At 41.5% G+C, this 23,965-nt stretch overlaps 1 protein-coding gene across 1 annotated transcript in view; it reads left to right on the forward strand.

Moving 5' to 3' along the window:
* Window positions 1-22,542, forward strand: part of ube3c (ubiquitin protein ligase E3C) — a 29,098-nt gene extending 6,556 nt beyond the window's left edge. Inside the window, exons 11-24 of the mRNA XM_005722813.1 lie at window positions 7-77; window positions 3,463-3,549; window positions 4,982-5,139; window positions 5,428-5,654; window positions 8,432-8,536; window positions 9,020-9,107; window positions 10,804-10,901; window positions 11,330-11,462; window positions 14,200-14,447; window positions 17,047-17,259; window positions 19,193-19,381; window positions 19,469-19,535; window positions 19,642-19,772; window positions 21,334-22,542. Coding sequence (XP_005722870.1) covers window positions 7-77; window positions 3,463-3,549; window positions 4,982-5,139; window positions 5,428-5,654; window positions 8,432-8,536; window positions 9,020-9,107; window positions 10,804-10,901; window positions 11,330-11,462; window positions 14,200-14,447; window positions 17,047-17,259; window positions 19,193-19,381; window positions 19,469-19,535; window positions 19,642-19,772; window positions 21,334-21,504 — 1,986 coding nt within the window. The 3' untranslated portion in view covers window positions 21,505-22,542. The remainder of the gene's footprint in view (window positions 1-6; window positions 78-3,462; window positions 3,550-4,981; window positions 5,140-5,427; window positions 5,655-8,431; window positions 8,537-9,019; window positions 9,108-10,803; window positions 10,902-11,329; window positions 11,463-14,199; window positions 14,448-17,046; window positions 17,260-19,192; window positions 19,382-19,468; window positions 19,536-19,641; window positions 19,773-21,333) is intronic.
* The last annotated feature ends 1,423 nt before the right edge of the window (window positions 22,543-23,965 follow it).

Raw genomic sequence — 23,965 nt, forward strand, 5'->3', positions numbered from 1 at the left:
GAGGAGGTCTTCACCATGATGGCGTCCATCTGTCACACGCTGATGGTGCAGCATCGTCTCATGGTGCCAAAAGTCAGGTACAAAGACGCACATTTTTGGGGGGTCTTTCATTCTTCCTGTGTCATGTAATGAAGTTAATGTAAGTAGCCTTACGCCAGGAGGCGTGTCTGAATCAAAAACACAACATCAAAGTAAATGTAAAAGCTTTTCGTTTTTTAAATGGCATATCATAACACTTTGCACATCTCGACGGGATCAGCCTTGCATCCCAGGAGCCACCTGATGGAGAGGAAAACTGTGTGTTTATGTGTTTCCGCGCTGTAAGCAGTAATGTAAGTAACGATAAAACCAGGCAGGCAGGCAGTTATCAGAGGTCCGCACCCGCTGGCATTTACAACCGGCAGAGGAAGCCGGGATGTCAGGGAGGCTGTCAGTTCTGGATGAGGGCAATTACCCCTTTTCAGGTTGATTGCATTAGGGCCAGGATGTCAGAGGTAGCGTGGGGGTCTAGATGGCGCATTGACTGACAGGAGGTGATCAGGCTGAGCTTCATGGACGGGCAACCAGCTCTAGTTAATTATTATTGAAGCCAGTTGCTGTCAGTTCATTTATATGTGAGGATGCATTTCGGGATCACATTAGCAGCTCTGCTTTACTAGACAGATATTTTGCTATTATTTGAATCCATAACATTCCCCAAATCCTTTCAAGTAATTATATAAACTGGGCATGTGCAGCTGGACTCTAGTGGTCAGCTAGTAATTTTGCATTGTTGCTTACAAGCGGTTGACAAGAATTTAGAAGAATTTCAGCCCTTATTTTTAAATTTATTTATTTATTTTTACAGCTTCCTCTTTCTCTCGGCTTTTACCATAAATCCTGTCCTTCCTCTTCCATCATTATTGGATATCTGTACAAAATAATTAGCTCACTGAGAAAGATTAATCACTGCAGGAGTGGATGGGATAGCTTTACAAGAGGCTAAGGGGAGCAAATTGCATTCTGGTCTTGATTTACGAGTCTTAAAGCAAAAAAAAGAAAGGAAAAAAAAAAAAGAAGCCGGCCAGTCGTGCAGCCAGCCCAGCACACCGCCTTTTTAATAAATATGTAAAATGTCTCATTAAACTGCACTCCACACTTTTTTCTATAGGGTAACTTTAAAAGCAGGACAATCAACTGGGACCAAAATAGATTTTTGATTGATTTGCTAATTATACTTAGCTCAGGTTTGTTCTGGAGACCACGCAGTAATTCACTTTAACTGTTAGGGTTGGATATTTGGTGTAATTTCACTTTGATTGTTTGGTTTCTTCCAGTGTAGCACTCTGCTGCTAACAGGGTCACTCTGATTAAGTGACCTCCATTTACTTTTGAACCGTTACCGCGATCTTTGTGGTGGTGTGATTTAAAAAAAGAAAATGCTGTTGGTTCATGCGGACACAGAAGCCAGCAAAACAAATTTGTCTGTAGGCTGAGGCGCGTTCAAGGCTCACGGTATCAGATCTGACCTGAGCACGGCTGATGTTTCGGGGGTTTTGTTGTTTGTTTGTTTTTTCTGCTGAACTGAGATTCTTTCATTAGTGCAAAATGAAATGATCCAGACATTATTCATCAACCTGCTTTTTACACACACACTCACACATATGTACACACAACCCCTTCTGATGTCTTGACTTTGTTTATTAGTGGTTCATTCCATGATTGAAATGGGGGTTTGGGTTCTCTCAGGCTGTAAATCAGCATGTCAGCTGGCATTTAGTGTTTTGTTTCCCATTTCAATCAAACACCCACATCACTTGTTATGGGCCCACAGCACTGCTCCTTGCTTCCCTCCAGTGTCTTGTTGCACTGACAGATGGCCTGTGATCAACACAAACCACTTTTCAAGCCATATTGAGGTTTGTCTGCTCCTAATGTTAATCTCCATTTTGCCAGATTGGATGGTGGAATGGGAATTTGAACATTGATACTGAGATGAGACTATCTAGCAGACATGGAATTGCCCCTTTCCCACTCAACCAACTTTTATGTTTTTCCTCTGCTGACCTTTATTCCTCCGTGTTACTGTGAACACATGATGCTGCCCTGTTAACGGCAATCATCCTCATACAGTAGGTGTCAGTAGACAGAGGCCTATTATATGCAGGGCTACTTCATGTTGCTTTTCAGCTTACTTACCACATTATTGTCACCTGTTCTTATCCTCCGTGTGAAAAGCCATGCAATTTAGGAGCATACACAAAAAAAACACACACTTGAACAAAGAGCGCCTTCACACCTTGGTGCCACAGCCCGTTGAGTGCAGAGAGACTAAAGCAAAGTATGTGGGCCTTCCTCTGCGTTATCATGTAATTCACTGTGATTGTGGAAGCATGCCAGTACTGCAGGGTCACAGCGAGGACCAGGTTTCCCCTCCTCCTACGTCCTGCATTGTCTTGTCCCCCCGTCCCCTGGTCATTAAGTTAAATGGGGCTCCAGCAGGAAGACAGAGGGCTGTTTATGGGCACCCTCACCACCAACTAGTTTACTAATGGAAGGTGCCTCGCCTAAATAAAGCTTAATGGCTAATTTAATCTCCTTTTGCCCCTCACAAGGTATGAAAGGACAGAAAGAAAAAATACTAAGAAAATTGTGTGAGGGAAATATTGGTTAACAGTAGGGGTGGGGGAAAAAATCGATACTGTGTAGTATCGTGATATTTTGTATCGATACAGGGACAGCAGAAATCGATATTTTGACTTCAGAGCAAGTTGATCCTTTTTCTGAGCAAGAATCCTGACATTCCTTCACTGTCCAAATGTGTTTAACTTGTTTTTTGGCAGCAATAAACACGACAGTTTACTTATTTTAATTTAAGACATGTTTTATTTTAATTAAGTTTAAAACTTTTTTATTTAATGTAAAATTATATTTTGTTTTAATTTACTTTCAAATTCTTCAGTTGCTGAAGGGGCTGCATAGTTTTCATATTGCATAGTTCAGAATAGCTATAATTGTACCAGATGGTTGCATTCAGTTAAGTTGGACTAGACTGTAATACAAACCGTTCAGTTTGTCAACAATAAAACTGACTGAAATGAGAGAAAGACTGAGTGCGAGACTTTGATATTAGATAAAATGAATATTGATAAAGTTTACCTTTATGTGCAGAATCTGAATATCGCAAAATATTTAAAAAAAATTGCAATAATATCGTATCGTGCGTTAAGTATTGTGATAATATCGTATCGTGGGATGTATGGTGATTCCCACCTCTAGTTAACAGTGTCTTTTTCTGGGTGTTCCCTGATTAACGGGACAAAGTTGACAATCTCAGCAGGGTAAACAGGTTGGCCAAGGGTAAATGTATTGTTCTTCACACTGATTGTGCCATTTGATTGAAATATCTCACTCAAGTCTTTTCAGTTCCATTTAATATACTTAAATATTTCTGTTTTATGTGCTTGTCTTTGTTCTCTGCAGACTTCTGTACAGCTTGGCTTTCAATGCACGCTTCCTGAGACATCTCTGGCACCTCATCACCTCCATGACAACCAAGATGATCACTGGGTGAGCTACTCTAACATTGACTATACGATTTTTATCTTTTGAAGCATTGTTATAGATATGCAGTGAATCCAGAAAGTATTCACAGTGCTTCATTTGTTGCACAGTTTGTCATGTTACAGTTTTACTCCAAGATGGATTCAGATACATTCAGATAGATCTGGAACATTTCTGCAGCATTGAAGGTCCCAATGAGAACAATGGCCTCCATCATCTGTAGATGGAAAAAGTCCACTAGGACTCTCAATAGAGTTGGTAACCCGGCCAATCTGAGAGATTATAGTAGAAGGGATTTAGATAAAGACGTGACCAAGAACTGCGATGGTCACTCGGGCAGAGCATCATCATGGCTCTTTTGGAAAGAGGAGAATTTCATTGTCCTTCCAGAAGGACAGCCACTTCTCCCGCACTCCACCAATCAGGCCTGTGTGATAGAGTGGCCAAACAGAAACCACTCCTCAATGAAAAGGCAGCTGAAGGAATCTCAGACCATGAAAACTAAATTCTCTGGTCTGATGAAACAAAGATTGAACTCTTTGGCCTGAATGCCCAGTGTCATATCTGGAGGAAACCAGACATTCCTCATCAGCTGTACAAGACCATCCCTACAGTGAAGCATGGTGGTGACAGCATCATGCTGTGTGGATGATTTTTCAGTAGCATAAATGAGAAGACTAGTCAGGGTCGATAGAAAGATGAATGCGGCAATGTGATATCTTTGATGATGGTCTGCACTGAAGTGCTCTGGATCTCGAACTAGGACAACGACCCTAAGCACACAACCAAGATAACAAATATATGTAAATATTATTATGGGGTATTTTGTGTAGAATTTTGAGGTAAGAAATTAATTTAATCCATTTTACAGTATGAGTGTAATTTGATAAAGTGTGGAACAAGCGCTGTGAATACTTTCCAGACGCACCACGTTTGTATCGTAGATGGTATAGAAGATGGGCATTTCGATGAAAGGGGGAACACACAAACATCCATACAGTAAGAGATGAAAAAATACCAGAATATCACCCACCAAAACCTCAAAGAAGCAGACTTTTTGGACAGTCTTTACCACACTACAAGCCATAAGATTAGTCAGATATTAAAAATGCTCCAGAACAGGCAAACAGCACATGCACAGTAAAGATGTCCAGTTTAATGACTTGAACTAGTGGATGAGGCCTAGCAGACACCAACCGGCTCCACCTGCCATTCAGTGTGATTCAGTTAACCAGAAGCAATCTGTAAATATGTTTTTTAATGCTGTAAAGTTGAGCTTTTTAACATGGGACTTTTGCAGTAGGCCTCAGTTGGCCAGTAGACAAACTGCAGGTTTTTAAGCTCCCATTAGCTTGTATCCATGTATAGTATATTTCTGCCTGCTCACACAACCTTATACTTATTTTTTCAAATGTTTATGTGTCTGTGTTTCCTTTAGGTCTATGGTGCCACTCTTACAGCTGATCTCCCGAGGGTCTCCCATGTCCTTTGAGGACTCCAACCGCATCATTCCTGTCTTCTATCTCTTCAGCTCTCTCTTCAGCCACTCTCTTATCTCCGTGCATGACAGCGAGTTTTTTGGACATGCAATGGAAGGTAATAGACATAAACATCTGTTTAACTTGATATAATGGCGTATCTACGGTTCTCTGGTAGTCCTCTAAGTGCCCTGTTTTATATCTACATTACATATTTTATTTGACAAATAAATATTTTGTACAGAGGTCGTTGGACAGGCGAATGTACGACAGATTGGGATACGTATCCATCCCATATCGCTCATTTCCCGCTTGTAACACAATAGTATATCGCTGTTGTCCTTTGTTTTCAGCAGTCACAGGTGGTGCAGATCGATATCTGTAAATGTATTTTCCCTCTCAACAGGTCAGACGCAGTCCTCCATGATGCCCTTCACGCTGTTAGAGCTTGTGACTTTGTCTCGCTGTCTGAGAGATGCATGTCTGGGTATCATCAAGCTGGCCTACCCTAAGACCAAAGCAGAGCACAGAGAGGAGTACATGGCTGCCTTCCGTAGTGTGGGGGTGAAGACGAACACCGAGGTTCAGCAGCATATCCAGGCGGAACAGAAGCGCTGGGTGCAACTCTTCAAGGTAAGATGTGTAGTCCTATATATATATTATAGCATTTTTGTTTGTCTGTTTTGTATTTCTCATTATGTCCAGGTAAAATTATTATCTTCTTCATTTTCAGAGCATAAAAACGTATGACATTGAGGGTTTTGCCAAACACAAAGTGCACATTCAAAAAAAAGCTAAGAGTTAAATTGATGGAAAACAAAAGTGTATCAAGTAATGGGGAAAAAATATCAGAGTTTCTAAAAAGCAGAACTTTCAAACTTTGCAGTTCCTACAGTTCTCTAAGTGCATCATGGGAAATAAAGTCAGAAACCCGCTTTCTCACTGTGTGGCAAAGCCAGTAATTTGAAAACTGAAGTTTTGAGCAGTAAAATGTCAGAAAAAGCCCCACAGTCTCATTGTTGCGAAAATATTTTTCCTTTAACCTGCTTACACGTGCGTTTAACCCTAAAACATGAGGCAGGAAGTGAGCGCACAATGTCTCTCAGTAGATATACCAGCGAGAGAAATTTAGCTAGTGTTTTAAGATGAAGTTTTTCTTTATATTGAGTAGAAAATGTTAAATTTAGCATAAAATTGGAAACTTTTGAATCTTTTCTGGCCTCAGGTGTGGGCATATTTTCTGTCATCGATAAGAAAAATCCAGAGCAGTCATGTGCAAGTAGGAGTTAAGATCACAAAGCACAATAAGGATTCGTGCAGTATCTCAGTAATTAGCTTTCAGTGCACACATGTATTTAGTGAGCATTACATATTCTTCATGAGTCTTTCCTATGATCATGCTAAATCTGTTTTATTGAAGTCTGTTCATCAGCGTGTTAACCGTGAAGCATGGCACATTAGCGATGGGCCTAATTGTTGTGTAGTCCCTCTGTGCGTTGAGGCAAGAGTGGCCTAATGCTTGTCCATACCAGTTCATGTATGCATGAACAGGCAAAGATGAGACGGAGCACCAGAGAGGTCATACGCTGATTATTTACCCAGAGGAAATGAGGCAGAAAACATCCTCAACTTAATCCTAGTCTCGATTCCACATCTTCCTTCCACTTCTCCTCTTTGCTTTTCTCCACGAGAAACTGTGTTTAAGCAACTTTGTTCTTGGCCCTTAGACAAAGGATTTAAAAGTGAACGCTGGTGTTCTCTGAAAGGTGGTGAATACGTGAAGTGCATGTCTGGGATTTTCATAAAAGATCAGCTCAAAGGCCTCTTGTCAGCTAAAACGACCCATTAAAGAAGTGGGGAGCAGGGGAAATGCATTTTCCAAATTGAACGTTGGGATTTACAGTCGGTTTAACGCTGCTGACCCCTAACACGCTAATGTTTGGTTCGTGTCATCAGCTGTCCCTCCCCATCTTTTATCACCTCCATTGTCGAGCTATCTATTTAATTGAAAGAAGTTAATTGAATGAAAATGATCAACTAAGCTTGTATTAATATTGCTAATGGAACTTTCTTCTTGGCTATGTTTGGAGAACGATGTCACGCCGGAGTTTGGGAAAGGCCCATTAAGGTTTGCACTTAACCCGATGGGCTAATTAAGGAATGCTTATTCATTCCCAGAGTCAGGGGGTAGGTCTGCTCCAAACCCATCGTCACGTGCCTCTTACAGCTTTTTGCACTTGCCATTATTGCGGGCTCTGGTTGCCTCCCGGTGATTGGCCAAGATTGATTGTTGCTCTATGTAAATGACATGCTTTAGAAATGAACATGTCGATTGGAATAATCTAGCTGAGGTACTATACGGAAATTGACTGGCTGCGAGCGTTACATCTTCATGCAAAGACGTGCATGTGATTGTTCAGTAGGTGTCTAACTCGGACTTGCCATAGCAACAGGGGAGCCTCTTATTAACATTTGAGTCATTAGCAGACTGAAAAAGCTCTAAAGCCTTTCCAGACATGGGATATGTAACATTTTAGGCCTCATTAGTTTGCTAAAGTGAGGGCATGCTGTCATTCAGACATAGGTCACTTTGTATGTTCACAGAGACAGACTCGCAATGGTTTCCAAATGTGCAAAAGACTTGTTGCATAAGTGAAATGTAAAGGCACCATTTAGTTAAGTTATTTTCTACTCTGTCTGCTGCAGCGAGAGATAACGTGCCACGCCCCTCTCGCACTGGCTCAGAGAATCACAAATGATGGCACCAGAATCAAAAGTCTGAATTTATTGCAAATTAGCAACTGAGTAGGGATATGTTATTGCTGTTTAGGTTCAAAGAGTAAAAAATGCTGTTGCAACTTTTACTGAAAGAGGCCCCGTTGCTCATTGAGACATGAAACATTCACATGGCGTCAGAATAATTCAGTTTAATGATACAAGTCTTAATCCTTTAAAGCATTATGCATTCGGACAAAGGTTCAGTAATATCAGTGTAACCAAATGGAAATATCATTGCAACCCTTCGCCCTTCTGCTACAGCTCTGTGATCCAGTGCTGCTCGGCCTTTTGCTTCCTCTGTCCGATGGCTGATGTCAGCAGACCTCGCCAGTAATTAACAGGGCTGGACGTTGAGGGATGGCGCAGGTCGTTTTTCTTTTATACTCCCCATAAATGGCGCACTAATGGCTAAATTCTCAAATTGCTTTTTCTTTTTCCTCCAAGAGGAGGCACCTCATCCTACTGAACAGCCTATACGTGAAAGAAAAAAACAGCTGCTCTCCTCTGAAAATAGACTTTAGCCGCGGTTTTTAAGAATTCTTGTAGGGATGCTGATGTCAGACTTAAAGATGTTAATGTGGTATGTGTATGGATGTGTGTGTGTGTGTCTTTGTGTTTGATTTCCACTTTAGGTCATCACTAACTTGGTGAAGATGGTGAAAGCTCGTGACATCCGCCGACCCTTCTGTCCGGCAGGTCACTGGCTCTCGGAGGAGGTCAACATCCGGGCCGATAAGGTATTTACCTGTCATCACAGCTGTTTGGTTCATTGTTACATTGCGTGTTCTGCATTGGTTTAATTTTAATAGACAGAATTATAAAATGAATTTACCCTCTTAAGGGTAAAATGATCATCACAACACATTTTATCCCTCCTAACAAGGTGAAGACATGTTTAGAGCAAGTGAGAGGAGTTTCATAAACTTCAGCTTCTTTTCTTTTCTTTTTTTGTTGCACAGAAGAGCATAATTTCAAGAGGTGGTAACAGAGTCAGCATATTCTACTGTTTGTAGCTGAAAAGTTAATGAAAATTATTCTAAATTAAAATAAAAAAAATAGGTAGGTGTACACCACTGCTGTAAAAGTAAGAAAAACTTTACAAAGACTTCTTATTTTAAAGATGTTTTGGGCTTGTAAAGTCACCTGTCACCCTTATTCTGGCCCGAAGGCACAGGCAGGAGCTTCAGGTTCATCATTATCTTCCTCTCTTTTCTCTCCAGGTCACCCAGCTGTACGTCCCATCTGCAAGACACGTATGGAGAACACGGAGGATGGGCCGCATTGGGCCACTTCAGTCTACACTGGATGGTACTGTAATTTCTGCTGTTAGGTGTTTTTTTTCCCCCTTATGAAAAGATGGGTGTCAAATTGAGCCCCTTTACCTTTTTCTATGTCATCTAATTGACCTTCATATTTATCCTGCTCTGAAATCGCAGAATAGCCAATTGTTTATTTGTCATCAACTGGAATGACTAGACTCTTAAGCCTATTATCATCAGCGCTGTTTAATGTACACCACACAGCTACTCCTTTGGCATTTGGCAAAGTTTAGAAGCACATAATGTTTGTGTCAGCTTGATAAGTAGTCCAAGAAATCACAGTAATTGCTGTCCAAAGTCACCTTCTCTGTGTTTGCTTTTCATATATTATGGAATTGTGCATTGATAATGTATCTGATAAGAGAAGTTTGAGTGTAAAATCATGTTTGTGTAAAGGAAGTGTTATTGCTGATAGCCAGTAGATTCTTCCTCAATGAGTGAGATAAAGAGATAGAAGTACATTTCCAGTACCATAATGTTTCCTTCACAGGCCTCCCAGGGATGTGAAAAGAAGCTGCAGAAAAGTCATTAACCTTCCCCATTCCTACCAAGATATATTAACCACATTTTCTCTTCATTGACTCAATTAGGCACTCAGGAAAATACACTGACGTCGACACGGGGCTTCATCAGGCTCACTTTGGGTTTCTGTGAAGTACGGTGTGAAAACAAGCTGATAAAAATGTGTGTATGATCTACCCAGTGCCACTCAGAGGCCGTGTGGGATAAATTCAATTAGCGTGAAAGTACCTGATGAAGTCAGCCACATCTGGTCCACGTGTTTGTCTGGCCTTTTCTCATTTCCTTAAATGGACAGCCCCATGGCTGATGAATGAGCAATGTATTGACCACTCAGAGGCCATATTTCTCCTCAAAGATGGAAACCTGATGGGAAAATGCAGATCAGATTGACTAATTGGGCAGAATAATTGAGCTGCAGTGGACACGGAGGAGGGTGAAGAGCGGTTTAGCTATTGTAGCGTTTTTTTTCTTCTGTGGGCTAAACAGTCTAAATGCCAAGTTTAATACAAAACAAACAGCAGCCTAATGGATAAAGCCCAGCAGGTGGATGGACAGGTCACAGCTGGGTTAATTAAAAGGCTGTAGGGTGGAAAGGGTATTTAATGGTTGGCCTGTGGAACGCGTTTTAATCGTAATGCTTAACAGTGAGGAGCGATTATGTTAGATGAGTGTTACAGAGTGATGTTGGAGAGTGTGCTTCCAGCTCAAAAACCACTTGGCTGTTAAATTACAAATATTGTGTATTAATGAACAATTATATTGCACATACTGAGGGTTAAATTCATCGGCGTAACTTTGTGCTGAACATTGGGGGGGTCAAGATCTGTGTCTAAATAAATAAATAAATCCCCAGATGAATAAACATGCAACTATTTTGCTGGTATTTATGCAAGATAATTCATAATTTTATTGGGGGGATTATATTGGTTGGGTCATAACCCCCCTGGGAATTATGCCCCTGGTTAAATCTGAGACTCATGAAGTTACTTTTTTTTTTATAAAAGCACAAAGTATTTAGATCATGAGTTTTTTTTTACTGTGATTTGGACAAAAATCACTAAATAACTATATTGTATAAAAACAAGAAGAAAATGCCTGATTCCCTGCATTAAAGCAATCGGTAAAATATCGAACACTGTGGGTTTGTTTTTTGTTTTTTTTAGTTGGTTTAGAGCCTCCACAGCTGTCTGTGTCCGAGGAAAGACATCTGGCCATCCTCACCGAGCTCCCATTTGTGGTGCCCTTCGAGGAGCGAGTGAAGGTACTGCACCGCTGCTCCATACTCAGCTGCACCATAAGGCTTTGAGTGTTGTATTATAGTGATTGCCTTTATATAGTATACATATAATGCTATTAAATTTGCTGGTTATTTTGAGAATATTAAAGCTTGCCAGTAAGTATTTAACACTGTGGTAACAACTCGAGTGCAGCGCTTTACGTCTTTGTAGCTACATTCATATTTTTTTATTGATTGGAGGTAAAAGTAGAGAAGCAAAAATCCATTTGTTTCAGTTATCCAGTTACATATTTGGATTTTACCCATCATTGGTTAGCAGCGCTTTGCTTTTAGGAATTGTTCGTGTTTGTATGTTCAAAATCTAAAGCTCAAAATAATTCGCAGGATTAAACATTTTATAACTCCCAGGATTTGTCACTGACCCTGTCACCGGGTTCATGTCTGTCTTGTAGATCTTCCAGAGGTTAATCTTCGCCGACAAGCGAGATGTGCAGGGGGACGGCCCGTTCCCCGACGGCATCAATGTCACCATCAGGCGCAACTACATATATGAGGACGCCTACGACAAACTCTCTCCAGAAAACGGTACTGCATGCGCGTTACAATTTCAATAAAAGAAAACTGTAATACGTGCATTATTTTGTGGGTAAACAATGTGAAGCGAGTACATCATAGCACATTACACCATAGAAAACGTGCAGCTGCGTCATTCCGAGCACAAGAAATGAGGCGGCATTCTGTAGTAAATGCCGATAATGTTCCCGAAACTCTTGTTATGCTCCATTAAAATCTTAATATCAAGGATCAAGGTTTTGGTTAGCAGCAAAGATGAAGGTTGGCTCTCCTCCTGTGCAGAGTATTGAGTTTCAGTAAAGCTGTAATTGTGGTCGCGATTATTATAATGGAGCGCATAAAAGCAGAATCAATTATTTTAAGTCACCTCTTTTGTGTTTGAATTTGAAAGGGTGCTCGAGAGGGAGCAATCTGATTAAAAAGAGTAGTAGGAGACCTGGGCTAAAGACATGATCTATATCATTCATGTGTGTATATACGTTATAGCTGTCTTGATTTATTGCCATACATTAATTATTCTGAAAGATGACCTTTTACAGAATTTGATTATAATATTTTGCAGGTCAAGAAAGTGCTTTAGCGCAAAATATGTTTGTTGGATTAAAACGCACAGCACTTCAGACTTGTGGGAATATATACACCTAATGTCCACTTCATTAGGTACACCTTGCTTGTACTGGGTTGCCTTCAGAAATGCTTTAATTCTTTGCATCGATGATTCAAAAAGATGCTGGAAACATTCCTCTGAGATTTTGGTCCATGTTGACTTGTTTCCATATCACACAGTGGCTGTAGATTTGTCGGCTTCATATCCACGATACTAAACCCATGCAAATTGTAGCCTCAGTTTCTCTTTCTTACTGGACAGAAAACAGCTGCAGTGGCACCTGGTGTGATCTTCTGCTGCTGGAGCCCACCTACTGCAAATTTCAGTGTGTTGTGTGTTCAGAGATGCTCTTCTTCTACCGTGGCTGTAATGAGTGGTTATTTGTGTCCGCCTGAAGCAGCATGACCATTCTCCTTTGAACTTTGACCTCATCAAGGCATTTTCATGCAGACAATTACTGCTCACTGGATATTGTCTCTTTTTTGGATCATTCTCTTTAAAATCTACAGATGACTGTGTGTGGAAAATCCCAGCAGATCAGCAGTTTTTAAAATACTCAGAAAAGCCCGTCTGGCACCAGCCACCATGCTAAAAATTACTTAAATTATCTTTCCTCCTCATTCTGACGATCAGTTTGAACATCAGCTGGTCATCTCAACCATGCCTACACGCCTAAATGTATTGATTTGCTGCCTTGTGATTGGCTGATTAAATATTTGGATTAATGAGCAGTTTCCCTAACAGTGGGTGGCAAGTGTATACATTAATACTGTTTTTACATTTTCTGATGGTAAATAAGTTCAACCCTCTAAAGGAACCTTTTAATATTTAATAGATGGATAATAATAACAAGTCAAAATAATTGCAATTTTATTAATTATTTAAAAAAATAGAACCAGTCAGCTCGATAAAATGTTCAAGTTTTAGTTTTAACATAAAGGTGACATCGAAATGGAACAGGAATATTTCCTGTCGGCTGCACTGAATATGAAATAATTTAGTCACTGTGTAAATGGTTTCACAGGGTTACTCAGAAGGTCACTGAGGGCAAAAGTTAGGAAGAAGGTAGAGGAAGCTATGTAAGTGAATGTTTGCAAACCTCCACTAATGTGATTCTGTCAAAATGGCCTAAAAATCTGGACTTTGATCTTAACTTTTACAAGTTGTTGGGCCTCTCCGCTCAGTTCTTCTCCTTTGCCGTGAGCCATAGATTACTTTGATGTGTTAATCACTGTTTTTTTATATGCATTTAATTGTTTCTATTCACAACAGTTTATATTTTTACTTGCAAAACTGATTTCCTGCTTAGAACAAAATAAAACTACATAAATATAGGGGTATTTTAAACAATGGGGGTCATCCAGCTGATTACCAGGAAGGGCATGTTTGGTAAACACAGTCACATTTCATTTGTTAGCTCATAAAAGCACTTAGAAAATAAGTCAGCAAGGATTGTTTAATCGGGGGGAAAAATCAGACAACAGATGATTTTAAGCTTTAAAAACATATGAAAGTGTATTTTTTATGATTAGAAATACTGAATGCAGTGTACACGTGATGTAAAAAGCAGCATGTTGTGACTGCTGATCCACAGGGCTGCCAATAAGTTACAAGAAACTCAGCCTCCTAACTTCCAAGAGTAACCAAGGTCAAACCGAACTTTAAAGTAATGATGCAAGAGTTCGGTTTTGTCCTGAATTATAACAATCTCACTCCACTTATATCACAGGAAATGGTTTGTTTCCTTATATGCCTTTAAGCTAAAACTATTGTTTTAAAGCTAGCAGCTAGCTTTGTTGTGAAAACCTCCGTTTATATGCTGTTCTCTCAATTTCATGGCAGGAAATAGGTTTGTGATCATAAAAACTGACAACATGACCATTAACTGTTAGACTGAAGATACTGGCAGTGTGTCTCAATTAATTTCCCTGCTGGAAATTACTATAAAAAGTAATGTGAAGTGAAGAATAAAAAATCTCTGAGATCTTCAGGAGGCTGTTGGTGACATTTATGGAGGGAAAATAAATTCAGTTTACTGTGACCATGAATGTTATCAGAGAGTGCCTTTAATATTTATTCTTGTTGTACCTTGATGAAATCTTCCTGATGTCCCGTGTCTTTGTTTTCTTTCTTTTTTTTAAGAACCGGACCTAAAGAAGAGGATCAGAGTGCACCTGCTGAACGCTCACGGTCTGGATGAGGCGGGAATCGACGGAGGTGGGATCTTTCGCGAGTTCCTCAATGAGCTCCTCAAATCGGGCTTCAACCCCAACCAGGGCTTCTTCAAGACGACCAACGAGGGCCTGCTGTACCCCAGCCCCGCTGCAGAGATGCTGGTGGGAGACTCGTTCACCAGACACTACTACTTCTTAGGCAGGATCCTCGGAAAGGTGAGCCTCCAAAGTAAAACACTAAGAAATATTAACCTATATAATGGAGGCGTTTGTCAAGAACTTAAATCTGGCACTTGCGTGGGCTTTATTTTCATTAATGAGCAGTTTGCGTAATCTGTTGATAGCATTGTTTTTCTGCCCCTTTCCTTGCCTGATGGCACTATTTATTAGAGCCTAATGTTTCTAAATCATCCTTAATGCATGTGGTGTGATTGTTTATCAAGATGCCTCCTTCAGGGGTGTGCGTTGTTGGGAGGGGGGGGGGGATCATCTCAGTCTGGAGAAGAATTACCTCATGACAAGCGGTCGCCTCTCAATTAGATCTTCCATTAGCCGATGATTCCTACCTCTTGTTTGTGTAGTGATCACATTTGGTTGGCACTAAATCAGCAGCTCGTCAGAGACAGGACATAAATAAGCGTTCAAAGCATGTGGTAATAGCATTTTGATCTCTTTTACAGTCAGGAACATCCAGGTCTCTTCTCTCTTGCTCGGCCCTGGGTGGTCCAGTCCACTTATCAGAGCTCTGAGCCGCCCCCCCCCCCCCTCCTCTCCTCTCCTTTTTTCTTCTTCTCTGCATTCTGTGGAAGTGAGACATGATCAATCAGCAGTTACAAGCTCCCCACCCCTACGTCTTGCAACATTGTGCTCCCCAGAGCTAATGGTTCAGGCAATTAGGCGGTGGGAAATTAATTTGAATTTGACTTTCAATTAACCTTACCTTAAGTTCCTCTTTCTCCATAAAAATGGACGTTTGAGTGGCCACTTGAGAGGTGTATTGATATTTGTTTAGTGCCGTTATTGCCTGGATAAAAGGCAACCGTTTATATAGATTGGGATTGCATCACCGCTGCTGCAGTGTGCACAGTGCACGGCGCGGCTCAAAGGACACAGGAGATTAATATTGTTAATTAATGTCCGAGGCGTGCCATTGTTGTGGAGGTGATGTATTACAGGCAGGAGTGGCTTGTCTGGGGGTACTCACTGAAAGTGGATTGAACATCAGAATAGAGGCCGGCCATCATCCTTCTTCCTCACTTGTCCACCCAGCTGACAAGCTGAAAGATTTAAGCCACAAATGGGAAAACATGAAAACAGGTTACTTTGCTGCTGCGGTGGCATCGCTTCAACCTAAAGATTAAAAAGTTGCGTTTAATCTAGATGGGAGCATGCGTTTGTCCAAATATCAAGATTCTCTTCCAGCCTCTTCGGCAGTGGCCTTTTCTCTTTGTGAACTGCTTTGATCCGACCCAAACACCAGCTCTCTGCACAGTCTGCTCTCTGACTGATAGTTCTGCACTGCTGATTGATAGAGATGCGTTTGGAAGGCATTATAATTTTATTGATTTTTAATGTTGTAAATTAAGGAGTTTATTTGGCAGCTAACAGAATGCACCTGCAATGTTGTTGGCATTTATTCCACCTGATGGTGCCGCGATCTGCTTTAATTGCGTTGCCACTGCACTCACTTATATTAAAAGGGCCTGGGCCATAATAATTAATTCTTTCCAGCCCAAGTCATTTTGGCACAATTTCTGGCAATAAACACTCATAAATAAAGTAAATGGCATTGAAAAAAATAAGGCTACAGGTTTTTTCCATATACTTAATGCTGCCTCTTCCCAGCACAAGTGTTATTGATAGGTTTCAAGGGGCCACGCCGCGCATATGGTCTGAAATGAGTCGCGGCCACGAGAGAAATGCTAAGTGGATTATTTTGCATAAAAAATAGACAATGTTTGGAGTTGCACAATTAACCTGTGTTTAGAAAATAGCCGTGATTTATGCTTGCGTGTGTGTGTGTTTAAGATGCATGCATTATGGAAATCCTCTAGATTTATAATCCATTTAGCTGATGCGGTCAGGGTTTTTAGCGCAATCATTTATAAAGACCTGTATATTTTAATGTCTCCAATGGGCTCTTTTTCGGACTATTCAAGTACATTAGCTTTTCGTTTTATGAGTCACCTGCCCGGCTGTGGTACTTAATGGCATTTAAGGTCAAGGTGAGAATTGGCATTTATAAAGTTTGAGTCCGGTGAAGCAGAAGCGTGTGTGTTTGCGGTAGGTTGTTTTGTGTATTTTCAGATGTGATCGGATGAAGTCTCTATCACTTCGTTCATTGTTAGGAGTTTCAGGCAAATGTGATATTTTGTTATTATTTTTTTTCTTTAATATGTGCTTGCTAGCATTTTGGTTGCTGCTGGAAGCAGGCTCTTAGTTATTTAATTGTGGTGTTTGATGCAATGAAACTAAAAAACATTTTATTTGGCTTCTCTGGTTGGACAAATACAAACTCTGAGGGAGGGCACGATTGATACAGAGAAATACATTTTAATTGGAATCGAATTTAGAATCAACTCCCTGTATTAAAAGTTGCCTTAATGAGATGTTGCTTACTGCTAAACTTGAATGGATTTGGTGCGGTAAAGGTAGATTTTATGCTGAATGCAGAAAATATTATACAAATCAATTTTGAGTTTTTGTCAGAAGGTTTAAACCCTCAATTAAAAAACCCCCAAAACAAAACAGAATTTCGTGGCAAATTATTTCTTGATGCAGGCTTTAAGGGATTAACATCAACATTTTCCCGCAGGCGCTTTATGAAAACATGCTGGTGGAATTGCCCTTTGCGAGTTTCTTCCTGTCCAAGCTTCTTGGAACCAGCGCAGATGTGGACATTCACCACCTGGCCTCCCTGGACCCAGAGATGTATCGCAACCTGCTTTTCCTCAAGAGCTACGAGGGTGACGTGGAAGAGCTGGGCCTTAACTTCACCGTGGTCAACAACGATCTGGGAGAAGCTCAGGTGACCGGGGTTGGGGACAGGGTGGGATTTAGTTGGATAAATGATTCACGTGTACTTTTTTCCCCCCCATCTCTTTGTATCCTGGTCATGCTTAGCCGTCTGTCCTTCCTCCTGTTTGGTTTCTCTTTGTGGCGTTAATAATTCATTTCCCTCATAATGTACCACTTTTCAGCTCTGAGAGAGATAAAGCACGTCACCGCTGTCACCCTAAGCCCTGCTGCGGTGCAGCGAACACAGCAGCTCTGTTGACCGTTCCACCTGCCTTTCCCCGAGAAATTACCTCACAACACGCCTGACAGAAGCAGCTAGCTGCTCTTAAGCACGCCCCCTCCAAAGCTCAAGGCTCCGGAGGTGAACAACCACCATCACTCTGAGTCACCTAAGCCCAGACCTGCACTCTGCACGGAGCTCCTGTTTACTCAGGGTCTTAGCGCGTCGTATTAGCTCTTCTCAAACACCTGAAATGGTTGAGTCACGGTACAGCCCTCCTGGTCGCAAACACGACAGGGAAAACAATTTGTGAAAGATTAGGCACACACCCGGGAGCAGTCTGCCCTGCATTTGCCCTCGTGAGATAGCCAAAGCAAGCAAGATAACAATAGTAATTCTCTTACATTAGCACATAATCAGAATCCACTGTGAGTGAGAAAAAGACAGAAAATGATTAACTTTAAGTTAGACCACAAGCAGTGCAAAGGTAGAAGCTGAAAAATAACACAAAAAACCACAAGAAAAACATTATACATTATAGTGCGGTCTGGCTGAGTATTGCGGCACTGAGCGCCTTTGTGAAGCTTATCGATCAGTTTTTGTTAAGAATGCGTCAGAGGTGCTGATTCATCACCGCTGCAGTTTCAGACAATAGTTTTTATTTTAGTTAAACAAATATCCTGTAAAGTGTTTATCGGTCAGTTTTTGTGACCGTCTGCATACGACCATTGTTAAAAGCGGCGTTCCTGTTTGCCACGTGTTGGAGGTTTATGAGAAAAATAACAAACAGAAAGGGAACTGGTTCCAGCATGACAACCTGATCCAACGTGGCAGCTGAAAGTTGTTCACTGCAAAACGATGATGTTGAGCTCATTTTAGTCGAGCTATCTGTGACAGTGATGCTGACAATCAGTGCAAGTTCATATTTTTCTTCATCCGGAAGAGTCTGAGCTGATAACTGGCACTTTAGGTAGAAAGACACAGAAAGGTGGTTATCCATATTTTGGCCAGCTGCAAATAACACACTGACTAAAATTAGGAAAATTAATGCAAACCCAGTCCTGCAGTACCTTGAGATGAGATTTAATCCGCCGTGTGGATCGTCCTGATTAAAACTTTTCACATTGCCACGTGGTGCAGTGTTGCAGTATTTGCAGGAAATGCAGCAGCAACAAAGGCAGTGAGTATTTTTTAAACCCCTGTAATCAATTTATTGGAGTAAAAGAAAGAGGAAATAAAGTTTCTGAAGTCACGTTTATACATGTGAGTAATTTAATTGTCTAAACACAAAATCTCATATCCCAAGACAGCGTTGGAAAAAGATGAACATTACTTTTTTTTTTCTTTTCTTACTCCTGCCGATGCTATGATGTCATCGCACTGCCAGCTTTATGAACTGAGACGAGCACATCTTATCAAGTGCTAACTGCTCTAAAGCTAATGAAAAGAGAACACTGGGCCAAATTGTATTGGACCAGATGTTCAGTAGTCGGGCTATATTTGGAAACACTGAAGTGCACTTCTCCTCACACTTGCATGGAGAGAGCTTTACCTTTAATCAAAGTGCTGCTGAAACTATTTTAATGACCTTTGTGTTATTGAATTAAATCCTGCACGCTGCAAATAAATACTCGAACGGTCACCTCGCAACTGAAGAACTTTAAAGAGAAAATGAAGAACTGTGAAAGAACCGTGTAAATGCCTCGTGTGCCTTCTGATGCAGGTGGTTGAGCTGAAGCTTGGAGGCAAAGATATTCCTGTGACCACGGCAAACCGAATAGCCTACATCCATCTGGTGGCTGACTACAGGCTCAACAAGCAGATCAGGCCTCATTGCCTGGCCTTCAGACAGGGTCTGGCCAATGTGGTCAACCTGGAGTGGCTGCGCATGTTTGACCAGCAGGAGATTCAGGTATTCTACACGTGACATAAATAACTGAACCTGAAGAAACATAAAATGTGTTAAAGAAGCTAAAAATATGCTTTATACATCTTAAAGGTTCTGATATCTGGGGCTCATGTGCCAATTTGTCTCGACGACCTAAAAAACTTTACAAACTACTCAGGTAGGTACAAAGTGCTTTATTTTCTTGTGTATGTTTTTTCTGCAAATTCTCATTTATAGAACTGAGAAATTTCATTCTAACTTTACACCCTCATCGTCATCTTCAGGCGGGTATTCAGCCACTCATCCCGTCATCCAGATCTTCTGGGAGGTGGTCGAAGGATTCACAGATGACGAAAAGCGCAAGTTGCTGAAGTTTGTCACCAGCTGCTCCAGACCACCGCTGCTGGGCTTCAAGGTGATGTGGACTCCCCCCCCTTCTTCTCTCTGCACTTGCCTTGCCCACCATTATCCTCTGGTTCTCCATCCTCAACAGAAGGGAGTGTTCCCTCTTTAATAGGCTTGTAATGAAAATGCCCAGACTGATAACAGCTTTGAAAACGATCGTTTTCAAATTAGCTGGCGATATGACCCGAGTCTTATCACCACGTCCACTGTTGTTTTATAGTTCATGACCTTCCTCTGCAGAAGAAGTCTGTCTGCAGCTTCGCATGCGTGGGCTTGGCTGGAAAAACCTTGGCTGGTCAAATATTGCCGCTCAGAACTTGGTAGCCTCTTGAACTTTTCAACTTTGCGCGACGGGGCAGAAAGCAGCAGTTTTCTGCGAGATTAATATGCAAGGAAACTCCATCCATCTACTTCTGAAGACCGTTTGCTGAATCATTACCGCTAACCTCCTATTTCTGAAATGATTTCCTAATTGGAAGCTGTTTCGCTTTCTCACTGACTTGATTTGTGGGACACTTAAGTAGTTTGAGATAGGAGAAAAAAGGAGAAAGTGTTACTCTGAGCCATTAAACAATTTTTATGTCATACTTTGTCAAACCAGAAGGTGTAATCATGATATGATTGGTTTTAGTACTCCTTGTTATTGTCATCGGTTAAGAAAACTTGATTTTTGCGCTGTGGGGAGCAACGCTCTCCTCCTCTCTGTGTTTGAGTGTTGCCTTCACTCCACCATTGATAAATATGACTCCGCTCCTGCCGCCTCCGCTCGTCTCTGGGCTGCAGAAGGTGGTAATTCGTAGGGAAGCGGCCCCTGACCCGGCCCTCAGCTCAAGCCAGCTAAGCTTTAATTAGCTGTCGTGATTCGGCCCAGGATTCATTAGAGGAGAAATAGCTCTGTCAGGAGAAGCCGTTTAAAAAAGATGATGGAAACTCTCCATTTTTCCCCCCCAAAATGATGCCTGCGGTAATGACACTTTCTCAATAAGCAACGATAGTTTAATACGGTAATTGTCAGAAAAATGGGGTCATTATGGCCAAACCCCTAAAGAGCCATTTAATCGGGCAAGTGTGGCCGCTGAGCCATCTATGCTAACTTTAAAAAGCAGGATGAAATCAGGGCGGAGTACCTGGTGCGTTGGCCCGGCCAGTGATGGAAACGGTCCGTGTCACCGCCTGCGGATGAGGTGGCCTCATCGGCGAGAGGCTTGATTTAAAAAAATGCCAGCTAGACAACATGAAATGACCATTCCTCCAGCGTCTCATCCAAGGGTCAAACCGTGGGCTGATTTCCCCACTCGGTACCTTTCAAGCACTAAGATTATTTCCTCAATTTATACTTCCACTGTATTAGCTTAGCACTTAATGTCTCTCTTTTAACATTTATCCCCTTGTGGAAGTTGACAGTTATTGCTTAATCTGAATTGGTTTTGAAATTGGGATCATTACGGACACGTGTTGCTTGTCGCCTCATTTTTTTTTTCTCTTTTTAATTTCCATGGTTCTTAAACGCCTCGGGGATGTAGAGATTTCTCTCTATCAGTTTCTAATTGAAGCCCTTCACTCATAAACAGGAGCTATACCCGGCCTTCTGCATCCACAACGGAGGGACTGACCTGGATCGCCTGCCCACCGCCAGCACCTGCATGAACCTGCTCAAGCTCCCCGAGTTCTGCGACCAGCACCTGATGAGGAACAAGCTGCTGTACGCCATCGAGTCATCCTCCGGGTTCGAGCTGAGCTGAGCTGAGCTGTGCCTCCAGACATGGACGCCACAGAAGTGGCTTTGGGGTGAAAGACTGAAAATAGACGAGGGAAAGCAAACCATGCACTGACTGATTTTACTGTTTGTGTGTGTGTGCGTGCGTGCGTGCGTGCGTGCCAAGCCGATGGTGAGGAAATGCTCCCCCACAGACTGAAAGAAGGGTGCTTTTAAATCATTTGAAATGTTGAATCCCTTCTTATTCTTCAGACAGATCAGCAGCTTAGTTAAATTTTGCAGAAGGTATTTTGTGCATACATTAAAAAACAAAACAAAAAAACAAACAAATGTGTAACTGAATGGAGAAATGTTTTCACCAAAGATTAAGCGGCATCATGTTGAAACAAAAAAAGGCAATATAACAACAGACTGGGGGGGACAGAGTGGGCAGGACTGTAAAGCCAAGGGCTGCGGAGGCAGGAGCTTTTGTGTACAGCCGTCATGAATTTTCACGTAGAGGTCGGTGAACCGGCAGGTTTTTGTGATTTCTCGAATTGTTATTATTCCTAGTATTAACCGTCGTGTCTGATAACGATACAGTAAGTGTGCACACGCCATCTGAAGAATAGAAATGACTTGTCTTGCTGGATGTTTGGGGAGGGGAGCACTGAAGGTTGGTTTTTTTTTTGTGTGTGAATATGTATATGTTTACAGCTGCTCTTGTATTATTCATCTATTCAGTATTTGTACAGGTTTGTTTTTCCTCTCTCCTTTTCACGTGACGAGTTTCTGTTTTCACACACGTCTGCTTTAAGGTGAACGACCCCCCCCCCTCTTCTTCCTCCTGCAAGTTTGCTTTTTAGTGGGGGGAAGCAGCAACTGTGTCATGTTTGATGAGGCTTACAGATGATCAGTGTACCAACAGGCTGAAAAAAAAAAAGAGTGTATGGAAACAAATAAACCCACTTTTCTTTTTGATTTTTTCCCTCCATATTTTCTTGTTACTTGTAATTTACAGTAATGACCGAGACATAAAACAGTGCTTTGTGGGAAAATCTCCTCTTGAGTTTTATGGCCTCTGACATATAATTAAAGAAACATCCAGTTAAGAAACACTGAGCAGAACTATTCTGGCCTTGAGATGCATTATCGGGCTGAGCACAAATTAAGATTGTGTGCGTTTGTCATAAATCTACCTGGCCTCTAATGCAGTGCAGCCCCTGAGGAAGATATCCATCCCTATTTGGACCGAGTCCATCTCTCCATCCTCGCTTCTCCGCCAAAGCAGCCAGCTCGCTGCCCCCCTCTTCTCATACGCCGCACATCCTCTGGGCCAGAGAACTCAAAGTGGTAATTGGGTCTTAAAAACCAGACTTGTCATTGAAATGAGGGATTCATCTCAATTACTATGAGATTTATTTAAGACTATTACCAAGTGATGGATTATAACTGACAAAGTTAATGCAGGATGTTGTGAATCATCTTCACTGCGTATGCTACTTGAGCTTGCTCATAGGATTTTTAAGGGCTAATTGAAGCTTTTAGGCTTGTTTATCTTGCAGCGGAGCGAGGAAGCATCAAAAAAAATCACTTGAGGGTGTTTTGAGGGGGGTGGGATTGTAGCCTGCTTTCCAAAACAAGATACCAAAGTGAGTGTCCCTGCGAAGCTGGCATGAAAACATGGATTTTAATTAACATGGAAGCAAACCTGAGGTTTAAACTGGCCATTTACTGAGCGCACTGACAAAAAAAACTGGGACATAGCTCCAGGTTGTGGATTAAAAGATCTTAGTTAAGTCTCTGCTAACATATTTCTTGTAGCAGATTGCCACCTGGTGGTCAACCTTTAGTGCTGCATGGAAACGACTTTGAAAACACCTGAAGACCCTCTGGAAGCCTTTCAAGGTCACGAACCAATAACAGAAATATCAAAGCAATGAATTCATTTGTTTTTATGAATATGGCTCTCCTGGCACTGAAGCCTGTGAAGGAAATGTGGGTTCAGTGGCTTTGGCATAGCAGTACATCAGGACAGGGAGTGCCTGTGCTGCCTTTCTGCCTGTCTAGACATGAAGACTGATCAGCCCAAGCTTATGTGAGTTGTGGTTGCCGTTTAAATTAAATCTGATCGATTTTTAAGTCTCATTCTTGTTGTCGCCCTACTTTGTTACCACGTCAAATTCAGCCACAGCGATCACAGAAAGGCGAGAAAATAAAGAGTCTTAAGTGAAGACTTTCAAAGTATGGAAAAGCACTGACCTATGCATGATATCTATTTTTGCTGTGATTCCTCCCGCTCAATGGGTCTAATTAAATCCAGACTGCCCTTAATGCCCAGTATAATTAATAGCTATCTGTCATTTTCATTGGGTCTTCTTTTGCTGGCAAGAGCTCCAGCCAGCTTTTACTGCAAAAACGACCTTCATCTTCCATTTAAAATCAATGCAGGCCTGTAATTTCAGCCTCACTTCGGTTTGAAACTGCAATAACCTGCCCTGCTTTAT

The sequence above is a fragment of the Pundamilia nyererei genome, unplaced genomic scaffold (genome assembly GCF_000239375.1).
Source record: "Pundamilia nyererei isolate P.nyererei 1_Seehausen unplaced genomic scaffold, PunNye1.0 scaffold00007, whole genome shotgun sequence".
In the NCBI taxonomy this organism is placed as follows: Eukaryota; Metazoa; Chordata; class Actinopteri; order Cichliformes; family Cichlidae; genus Pundamilia; species Pundamilia nyererei.